This window comes from Ipomoea triloba, chromosome 13, assembly GCF_003576645.1.
Source record: "Ipomoea triloba cultivar NCNSP0323 chromosome 13, ASM357664v1".
NCBI classification, from domain to species: Eukaryota; Viridiplantae; Streptophyta; class Magnoliopsida; order Solanales; family Convolvulaceae; genus Ipomoea; species Ipomoea triloba.
The window spans coordinates 16807464-16819466 of record NC_044928.1 but is presented as its reverse complement, the minus strand read 5'-3'; the positions used below and the strand labels follow the sequence as shown (position 1 = coordinate 16819466).

The 12003-nt window shown below is 34.1% G+C and overlaps 1 protein-coding gene across 1 annotated transcript; it reads right to left on the bottom strand.

Moving 5' to 3' along the window:
* Positions 1-1644: 1644 nt before the first annotated feature.
* LOC116001856 (premnaspirodiene oxygenase-like) lies at positions 1645-6205 on the bottom strand. The gene is made up of 2 exons (XM_031241806.1): positions 5292-6205; positions 1645-2392 (listed from the first exon to the last, which is right to left on the bottom strand). Exons 1-2 carry the CDS (start codon positions 6186-6188, stop codon positions 1778-1780), a joined length of 1512 nt encoding a protein of 503 aa, XP_031097666.1. The 5' UTR covers positions 6189-6205; the 3' UTR covers positions 1645-1777.
* Positions 6206-12003: the final 5798 nt, after the last annotated feature.

Genomic DNA, 12003 nt, shown 5'->3' with positions numbered 1-12003 from the left:
ACTCCACCTCTCGAGCACTTGACCTTTGATCACCAAGCCCGCGTCAAGCCTCAGGTTTCTTTCGCTCGGACAGCAGCCAGGATACTCCACCTCCCTTGCTTAATCCAAAGCAAGACGTTGTTGATAGTCACAGTTGAATGTAACAATCTCCAATCTGACCACAAGCTATCGTTGAATCAACTTTGATGTAGAGCAGCTTTGGTCACCTTCTGGATGTATGACAGTTTAGCTTTGTAACTCTCTTCGAACACTAAGATGTGTTCTCTCGCTGTATTGAATATCAGGATGATATTCCAAGTTAAGCACTTTGCACTGGAACGTTTTTATCAGACACCTCTTGTTAACCTCTTGACCTCTTTCGCAACACCCTTTTTCTTCTGTGTCTTTACGTCCTTATATATGAGAGTAGAAGAATAGTTCCGTTGGAGGGAAAACTATTCCGTTTGAAATTGGTCTCCCATGCCGAACATGGGTCTTTGCACAATTTCAGCATTTTTCATGGAGTAGTGGTCTTGTAACTTGAGCCTTTTGTTTTGTAGTGAATATTCCATATTCCACTTTCTTGAGTTCATGCTTCACTTGCTTCTTTTGGATAAAGTTACTCTTTTTATGTTCCCATCATTCCTTGTTTGGGGAATCTGACCACTTCAGGATTGGTGCACTTCTTGACCGTTTGTGGTGGAGGTCTGACGTGTCATCCACTTCCGTCCATTTTGAAACCTCCCGCTCAGCACCTCTTCAATATTTTATCTCCATGATATTCTTCTTCTCCAAACTTAGAGTATTTTATCTGCACATGTTGACTAACATTCAGCCTCTTGGAGAAGTGCCGGTTTATCGAGACCATAAAAGATGTCTCGACCACTTGATGTTTCAATCCCATGTATCGAGAGGTCTATCTCTCGAATATTCTTTACGTCTCGAACTCGATAGGTATATCGAGAGGTCCTTACCTCTCGAACTTGGCTTGTGTCTCGAGACTTAGTTGATGTCTCGTAGACCCTTATTCCTCCAGAGTTGTCTCGTGCCTGCTTCTGATCTATCTGTTTGCTTACAACACGAAAACTTCTAAGTTGTTCAAACAAGTTTACCTTAAGCTTAAATATTTCCCGAGTTGAGCTCAAATTACCCGGTTGTATTTTCGCTCTTAGTTTACTTATCGAACTTACATTGTTTTGCCTATGTATCGAGACTTGGGGATTCTTACTTAACAGTTGGTATCATCAAAACCTATTACATGATGTTCCTAACACATTAATCAATTGCTCCAAGTTCAATTCTCAATTCGTCGAACACTTTTACTAGCTCGGGTAGGATAATAGGGTTAGGGATTAAGAGAGATTCGTTTAGCTTTGTTTGAAAAGAAAAAGGGTAAATTGCTTTGTTTTGCTATGGGTCAACAGTGTATGTGTAATTGAAAGAGGAAATATAAAAATACTAGTTTACCTTTACATTTAACATCTGACTAGGACTCTTTGTATTCTTATAAATACGTTTCTTTCTTTATTTTGTAAATCGAATTGTTCAATAATAAAATTTTTCTCAGAATTATTGGTCTAATCTAATTTGTTTATGAATTATAAATTCAAATATGCTTTATAATTTGCAAACCAAAAACTTTTCAAAATAAAATAGATCATTATATTATAATCTTTATAATATAATTAAATAAGCTTTATTAAACATACATATCATCCAGAACTTAAATTATTTGCAAAAAGAAAAAAAAAAGCACACATAAATACTTAATTAATTAAGTCAACAATTATTTCAAGGCTCAAAGATCGACAAATGGCCTAGCAATCAAGCAAAGATCCTTCTTTTTGGATGCAATGATGCCAATTGCCTCAGTCATGTCCAAATCTTTAGGACTAACTCCGTCGGGAAGTTCCCAGTTGAAATGGTACAGTAAACCAGCCAAAGAATGGGCAATGCTAGTACTTGCAAATGAAATTCCAGGGCACATTCTTCTCCCTGCACCAAACGGTATGAACTCGTAGTGATTCCCCATGAAGTCTACATAACTGTTTTCAAATCTCTCTGGCAGAAATTTTTCTGGATCTTCCCAACTCTCAGGACTGGTTGCCATAGCCCAAGCATTAATGATGACTCTAGTCTTGGGTGGTATAATGTACTCGCCAATCTTTGCTTCCTCCATGCTTTCTCTAGGGAGTATAAGTGGAAATGGAGTGTGGAGTCTGAGGGTTTCTTTTATCACAAGCTTTAGGTAAGTTAGGTTTTCCAAATCTTTGTCATCAAAGGTTTTCTTTCCCTTTAAAGCTTGTCTCACCTCGGCTTGTGCCTTAACCATCACACTTGGTCTCTTTATCATTTCGGACATTGCCCATATAATTGTTGTGGCAGATGTTTCAGTCCCAGCAGAGAACATGTCCTAAATTTTGAATGAAAATGTATACAATGTCACACACTTATCTACACGTATAATAGAGTTTCACATTTTATACGATTATTATGTCACTTTCAGTTATGGTTCTTAACTTTTAAATTTATCTATTTAGATGGATAACTACAATTTTTTAAAGCAAAACCAACCCTTGTGAGATCTCTTCCTGAATGTAATCCAAGCCAATATTTTTTACTCTTTGAAAAGATGAAAAACCCTTTCTAAAATAGTAAAAAAAAAAAAAAATTGTGAAGAAAAATGAGAGTGACATAATAGATGTGAAATTGAAAGTGCAAAAAAAAAAAAAAATCAATATCATATACTATGTGAAGTGGATACATAATGTAATATAGTGCCAAGTAATATATTTAATATGAGTAAATCTTGGGGGATATTTAATACTTTTTAGTTAAAATATAATAAATTTTATGAGTCTACAAAGAGTGTTATATAAGAGGTGACCTTGGACCAGTTCAGGATAGAACAAGCTATGAACCGGCGCAGAAAAACCGGGCATGTGCTTCATTAGGCCTAACCTAGACTAGGATCACCTTGTAGGGGGCTGATCAAGATCCTAATAAAAAATAAAAGCCTCGGACCTAGTATGAAACCAGCCCAAGCCCATGTCTAGGCACGCCCAAGCTCGAACTTTGGCCTGGTTAACTTTGAAATTAAGAAATAAAGTATTTTCAATTTCTTTATATGATGCTTCTTCTGACACTAGATCTATAGATTTTTTACTAAAAACTTTACCTTTACCTGTAAATGATCAATTATTGCATATTAGATCTTGTGCCGATGTTATAAATTCATTTATGTGTTCAAAGAGGACTTCAAAGTTTGAGTGATTTAGTTGAACCAATTAGAAAATGTATTAAATGTCTTAGAAACAATAGAAACAAAAAAATGATTTAAAAAATGTTGAGTGCACAACATGGTTAAAAATATATTTTAGTCTAGATAAGCCTACTCGGTGAAATTCTATATATGAATTGCTATGATGATATATATCATGAGATAATAACTACTTTGTATAAAACTAATCAAATTAGTGATGTTAGCATAATTACTACAACGAGGGTGATTCCTCTAAATTATTGAGTATACGTAAGCATGCATCTTTAATGTTTCTTAATGTTAAGAGATAAGAGAAAACCAAATAAAAATAATGATAAAAAACTCAAATTACAAATCTTTTATAATTTTTTTAATTTATCAACATAACATAATTTAGTGACTAAAAGTCAAAGAAAATTTATAATACATTTTATGATATTTACAAGTTATCAAATTTTATAATGTATTACTAAATTTATTAATCTAATATAATTTAGTGATATAAGTAATCAAGTTCAAACGATATTACAGACATTATATAAATATGTTATAAATGGTTAATATTACAAGTTTTATATAAAATTTTAATTTTGTAAAAATATTATTAAATTTTAATTTTGAAATTAATGGTCAAAGTCGTATTTTAAACAAAAATCTTAAATATGAAAAGTGTTTGTCAAATAGTAATTAGCATTATTAGTCAAAGAGTTAAACTTGCTCAGTTTGATATATCTTTAATTATTAAGTATGAGGTCAGTAGATTAAATTTCAATTTAAACAAAAATAACAAATTATTTATATAAGATAATAAAAAATTTTGGCCTAGCTCAAGACCAGCCCCACAAGAAGCTTAGACCAAAGTTCAGGACAAACCCATACAATTCAGTGTCAATAATTATATAATTTGCTCGGATTAATCTTGCAAAGTAAATCTATCATAATTTACATATTGAATGTTCACAATTCAATGTGTAAATTGTAAATATTCAATTATGAATATTCAGTATAAATTGTAAAAATTCAGTATGTAAATTGTATATTTTGTAAGATGAATTCAAGTGAACAAAATAATATGCTCCGTGTCTGTAATAGTTCACGTGACTTATTGTTTATATGTATAATAACATAATGAAAATGATATGGGCGGCAACAATAATTAATTTATTATTAGCTATTTAGCATTGTAGCAAGCAAACCTAAATCATCCATGACGTTATGGATTACGATTAATTACTTTACCTACTAAAAAAAATGTGATTGCGTATTTAAAAAAATAATAAATTTCCATCAGCTCGAGGTATAAACACTATCTTATCAAGACTTTTTTTTTTTTTTTTTTCTCTCAACCATCTTATTTCAGACTTGGACAAAGTTCTTCCAAATATATATCAACTCTGATTAATCAAAATTATGGTAAAACTAAAAAAAAATTTTTTAAAAAACTTAGGGTATGCTTGGTTTGAACATGAAAATCATAATTAGAATGTGTATTAATTAAATACTTAATTGGTAATTAGAATAATGAGTTTTGGTGAAATTATTTTTACATATTTAGTAGTAAGATCAAATTGGAATGATTACCAATATTGGTGTTTGGTTATGTATGACCCTATAATCAGCATAAAAATGTTTAAAATAAAAAAAAATAAAAAATCAATGCAATTGATCTTGAGAGTGATGATGAAGTGATGAGTTATCATTTCTATCTAATCTCAACAGGTTTGATGTTAAGAAAAGATCTCTTGCAGCAATATAGTGAGGACGTCGATGAAGTGAGGAGAGACAGACTGAGGAGGTGACAAAATGAGGATTCTATAAAAATAAAGAGGTTGGAATAATGCTGAATTAAAGGATAATACCTTATTTAAATTAGGTGATATGAGTTTTGTAATTATAGAGGCAATCAAATGTTATACCTGTAGTATAAAAAATTGTAAACCAAAAAATATATATGACTTTCATATTCATTCCTTATGTCTAACCCATGAACCAAATACAATTGGAATATTGAGAAAAAGTTGAAGGAGTTAATTTGGAACGATAAACTTACATTGATGACTGCTTTGATGTTGTCTTCTGTGATGGGAAATTGAAGCTCCCCTCCTTCCTTCACTCTCAGTAAAACATCAACTATATCTTCATCTTTTCCACTACTATTTCTGGTTTTTAGGTGGTTCTCTTTGTGCTCTCCAATGATGATATCAAAAATCCTATCTAGCTCATGGTGCAACTTCAACAGCTTGGGTTTCATCCCACTAATGTAATGAAGCCACTTCTTGGACGGGAACAAATCGCCCACATCAAACCCCCCGGCCAAGGAGACCACTTGTTTCAAAAGGGTAATGAACTTTTCTTGATCTTCACTGCACACTCTCCCAAACGCGACCTTAGCAATAACCGAGCTCGTGAACCAACTCACCTTTTCCGTCAAGTTGATGATGGGAAACCCTGTTTCACCCGACAACCTTATCGACGATACGAGGTTGGAAAGCTCTTCCTGTCGGAAAGAACAGAAGGATTTGACCATCTTCACGCTCAAGATTTCCAACACACATATCTTGCGCATCTGCCTCCAGTAATCTCCGTAGGGAGAAAACGCAACGTCTGTAGATTTGTAAAACACGATGTCCAGTGCCATGATGTTTGGCCTGCTGGCGAAGACGAGGTCGTGAGTTTTAGTTATGGCTCTCGCCAGTTGAGGAGAAGATATGACGACGGTGGAGATCTCGCCCAGCTTCAAGTGCATTATGGGTCCATATTTTCTTGATAAATTTCTGAGAGAACGATGCGGAAGCGAGCCGACTAAATGGTGGAGGCTTCCGAGAAACGGTAATTTCCATGGACCTGGGGGCAACTTTTGCTTTGCTGCTGCTTTTGATTTTGCCCATAATATGCATATGCAGAAGAAGACGAAGGAGAGGGAGAGAAAATAATTGATGAGCTCCATTCTATTTCAGAAATAAAAGACGGATGCATGTTTGTTATTGTTGCAGGTATATATATATATATATATATATATATATATATATATAATTGATGGATGAATTTATCTTTGACAAGAGATCGAATTGGGCGGATGCCAGAGTAAAACAATAAAGATGATGTAATATATTGCCTAACTATTTAATGTAGAGCCAGCATACACATTGTACAGGCAAATTATATGGTGAACCATGGTCCACAGTGCATTGTGGACCATGGTCATGGCTGATACTGCAGTTGTGTTGAACTGATACTGCAGTTGTATCGAAAGGGAACTGCAATTGCGCGGAACAGAGGTCACTTCGTCTGTTCAACACACTTCAGTATCAGTTCAACACAACTGCAGTATCTGTTCAACAGAACTGCAGTATTAGTTCAACACAATTGCAGTTTCAGATGGATGAAACAGCCTCTGTTCCGCGCAACTACAATTTCCTTTCAACACAACATCAATATCAGTTCAACACAACAACAGTATCAGTTCAAAACAACTGCAGTATCAACCATGATGCATGGTCCACAATGCATTGTGGGCCATAGTCCACGGTATAAGGACTGCATTGTACAAAGCAGACGGTTATAAAGAATCGCAAATTATATCGTGGACCGTGGTCCACAATGCATTGTGGACCGCGCATCAAAACGACATCGTTTTGATTAATGAAAACAGACGGATGAATTCGCGCCACTCACTTTCAGTTCATATACACTGCAGTCTGCAGTTACATTTCAACACAACTACAGTTACATTTTGATATAACTACAGTTTCATTCGATAATAAAAAAACACAAATGTGAAACTGTTATTCAGTATCAGTTCATATACACTGCAGTTACATTTCGATATAACTACAGTTTCATTCAATAATATAAAACACAAATGTGAAACTGTTATTCAGTATCAATTCATATACACTGCAGTTACATTTCAACACAACTACAGTTACATTTCGATATAACTACAGTTTCATTCGATAATATCAAAACAAATGTAAGGCAGTATCTTTTGAGATGAACTGTAGTGTCAATTACGGATTTCGTCTCCCACTTACTGAAACAACGTCGTTTTGAGACTGCGGTCCACAATGCATTGTGGACCGCGGTCCACGATATAAGAACTAATAAAGAATAGGAGCGCTGTAATCCATGGTTTTGTAATTTTTGTCAAAGTAGTGTAACCCATGTATTATAATTATTGTCTAGTATAAAAGTCATGCCCCAATGATAGCAGGGGCATGCTCAATCTTATACTAAGACTCGTAGCAATACATTTAGAGCATCATTAATAGTTAGAGATTTTTTCCGTAATATTTTGCGGGCCCCAATAACCTCATCATCCACTATTTCAGTCAATTACAAAAACTTTACACCCATTAATTTTAAATTTTTCTCAGTTTTTTGTAGACCCACCATGTAACTATCCTATATTTTAATTATTTCCTATATTTTAACTATCCTAGCAACGGTCAAATAGCCTTCAATTGAGAGGGGACGCCAACTGACAGCCACCCTCCAATCGCCCACGCACTTGCCTATTTATTTTTTATTTTTTTAATCTGAGAACAATCCAACAAAAAATCTACTTACCACATTTGCTAAAAATCAACTCACAAGTTTTCATTGTTCCAAATATTATTAAAACACCTTATTGGGGTTACTCTTACACTCTTTGTTTACTAGCTACTTACACATAACTAGTTCCAATACATTATTACCGTCAATTTTAATTCAATATTTTTGAGTTAATACCCGATTTGGTACTTCGATTATTAGTATTTCACCACTTTTATCCTCAATTTTCAAACTTTCTCAATTTCATCAACAATTATGCAGTAATTTTTTATCTAAAATAGTTCTTTGTCCAAACTAAAATAGTCCTGATTGGGACTATTTTGATTAACTATTGCATAGTTGAGGATGAAAATGAATAAATTTGAAAGTCAAAAATCAAAGTAGTAAAATTTTAATAGTCGATTCACTACAAAAAAAGGTCAAAATAGCGACGGATGATTTCTGTCGCTAAATACGAAAAATCCGTCCCTAATTTGTTTAGCGACGTATTTCGTTCGTTGCTAGAATTCAGCAATTCCGTCGCTAGATTTAGCGATGGAAATATCCGTCCCTATATTTCTCCCGACGACGGTTTTGACGCAGAAATTTGCGAAGGAATTGCAACGGAAATTTCTGTCGCTAAATCTAGCGATGGAACATCCATCGCTACACCAACAAAAATTCCATCGCTAGAGTCCTACCACGACGATCTGGTGACGAACTTTGCAAGGGAATAGCTACAGATTTTTCCGTTGCTACACATAGCGACGGAAATAGTCGTTGCTAATTTGTTTTTATTATCTGAATTTGATGCCATTTAGCTACAGTTTAGTGACGAAATTATCCGTTGTTAATGTTAACTACGGATTTTTTCCGTCGCTATTTCGTTAGTATTCTTTATTTTATTTGATTCTTAGCTAAGGATTTACTACAATATTTGTCCGTCGCTAAATTTTAAAATTAAAAAAAAAAGCTTCAATTCCCACTAATTAATATCACATACCTGCATTATATGAAACCTATAATATAATAAATTTACCCGCTAATTAATATCGCATACATGTAATAAACCTATAATATAATACATCAATAATATAATTGTAAAATATATTATATTAAAATATTCATACTCATAAACAATAACAAAAGTAAAGTTATATCGTTAGAAACAGTACCAAACATATTAATAAACATAATCTAATCCTCTCCTATGTTTTCTTTCAAAAAAAAAAATCCTCTCCTAAGCTTTCATCATTTGAATTAATAGAATGTTCAGCTTGAGTATTTAGTGGTGGTGGCATAGAAATGGATAGCATCCTATTGCGATGCAACTCATCCATCAAACTTGTAATCTGAACTTGCATTTGAGCCATCATTTGATTTTTTCAACTTGTAGTTCAGCCTCCATTTCAGCTCTTTCAGCTTGTAGTTTAGTATCCATCTCAGCTCGCATGGTCTCTAATTGTTGGTTCACCATCTCCTTCATTGTATCTTGATGAAGTTGTGAAGTAGCAGATGAACCACAACTATACCCATTGATAAATGAGGATAAATTAGTCCCAAAGCCATAAATATGACATTTTTTTACCCCGCCAACAACATCCACATACAATTGTGACATATTTATATTTGGTGACTCAGTTGATCCTTAAGCTTCTTGCGTTGTAGCATTATGGCGTGCTTGTATTTCTTCCTACAATTAAACACATATACACAATAAAATAAGCATCCAATGGTGTAACACCCCAATTTTCAACTCTTACATTTATTACAAATCAGTATTCATATGCTGCGGAAGCTTACATCTTATCAGCAGAAAACTGGGTGCTACCGCCACACCTAGAGTGAATTCTATCACCTCTTTGACGAACTCCACTCTAAGTGCACAGGCTAAACTTACAACATTAACAACAATCCCTGTCTACATCAAAGAGTAGATCCCAACCTCAACTTCCATCCTATTCAGAGCTCATCGGGCTACAGGAACCCACCCTATATAACATCTGTTAACAGAAAACACATTGAAGTGTAGTTAGCGCGACGGCTAAACAAGGATATCCATTGTCACTTAAAAGTAGACAAAGGTTTGAAAACACAAATAATTTGGAAATTCGTAAAGTTTTTACCCATGATTTGAAAACCTACCTACAACCAAATGATTCACAGATAGTATAGTAGCGTATATAAGTTAAATCATGTAAAGCTTTTCTCAAATAAGAATAATGGCATAACTGCCGCTCAAAATCATTTTCATGTCTTTCAGACGAATTTGCAAACCTTCTCATTTCCAGGAATTTCATCATTTTCACGATACACGCGTGAATTTTCACAACCATACTTGATGTCTTCACAATATCCCATTTCTCAGACATCACTCGACTAGTTTCTTGGAACTAGTATCACATATCTCATCATAGTCATTGATTCAACCATTACTTGTGAAAACTCGACTTAGTTTCATTTCAAAGTATGAGGCCTTATAGGAAATGTTGAATATTCCTTGTCGTTGACCGATTGAACCTGGAACATGGGTTTGCGGTCATTACCCAAGTTCTCTTCTCGGTCCCTTGGACGATGGTTTATTAGAATGGCCCCTAGTGTGGCCCTGCCTAGGTCCATTAAAATGACACCAACCCGGAGACGACAGAGTCAATACGCTTAAGTGTGCACACCCCCACAGTCTAGCCATACATGAGTGACATAGAGACTCGGCGAATAGACTTCGCCTAAGTACGAATACAACCGTACATATTTCAATGACAACCTTCGGTAATTATAGCCCGAGGTAAAAGACAACAAGGTCCTCGTAACTCCTTGAAACTAAGGTTTTATTCATTTTAACATCATTTTTTCATCATTCCCACGTAAAGTACCCACTCACTAAAAGTGGTATTTTCCTTAAAAAAAAAAAAAGGTTTTGACAACCGATGTACCAAAATAGCATACGTTCTTCAACGTAAGTTTTCAGAAACATTTTTACTTGCCCAAAGGCTTTTCAAGCATAGCTCAAGTACGAGCAAAATTTGGAAGAAAACACAGCTGAACACGAGCTGGTCACTCATCGGATACTTATATATTCTACTAACACTACATATATCCATTCCCAATACTTATTCCTTATCATGAACTTCACTCCATCTTACAATCCAATCATCATCGGTAATCCATAATCATGGTTCCACCATTAACTAATAATAGATAGTTATCCTTGTCACTATCGACATCAACAACTTCCACAATGATCAACACCATTAGATCATAACTTGAGGATATCGCATATCCATAATCGATACTTAGTCACCCATAATCCAACAATTGACCTTAATCACTCTTAAGCATTAATTATTGTCATTAGTAACTACTAACCTTGTAATCCATCATCGACAACAAGTCAACAACATTATAACATCATTATCAAGTCATCGAAAGCATTAACACCATTATTAACCATAATCCATAATTATCCATTAATCTAAACCATTAATTCATAATCACCAATTCATAACTCATGTACCATAATTATAGCATTATATATCACCACCATAATTATAATTCAACATCTTAGCTCAACAACATAATGACATCACCATCATCAATAACGTTATCCATCATTCCATCATCGTCATTTAATTCAATCATTAATCCAATCTTTAATTATAATCCTTATAAGCTCATAATTTTCATAACTTTCCTTATTTATTAATAAGAATAATAGTTCCTAATCACCATTTTAATCACTAATCACCACCCTTAACCATAATTCATAATTGATTTCCACCTTAAATCAATAAACCATAACCCATATGCATAATTACCCTCATTAGTGTTAACCCATCAATATTGTAATCATTACTTATTTATGATGCCCATAACTCATATTTAGTCCACAATTTCTCACCTTCAACAACTTACCCATCTATACTTAACATAAATCTTTAATCCTTAGTCCAGCATTATCCTCATCACTAGGCTTCAACGTGATCCAAATCACCATAATTAATCATTAAGTACTCTTAATCATCACCTTAATCCACCATCATTAATTAACAAAATTCATTATTGCCCATAAATCACCATTAAACTTTAAGTACCCCTTAAATCCATCGTTAATATACTCATAAGCTATTAATCTTCCAAGAACCACCATCTCATAATCTATTTGCCAACATCCATATTCATAACTGTTGGTCCCAAGGGGATGGGGTACAAGTCTAGAGGGGGGGGGGGGG

Coding starts and splice junctions, on each gene's coding strand:
- LOC116001856 (XM_031241806.1), bottom strand. CDS start 6,188: ATGGAGCTCATCAATTATTTTCTCTCCCTCTCCTTCGTCTTCTTCTGC. Junction 2,393..5,291: donor ACATCAAAGCAGTCATCAAT/GTAAGTTTATCG, acceptor TTCAAAATTTAG/GACATGTTCTCTGCTGGGAC.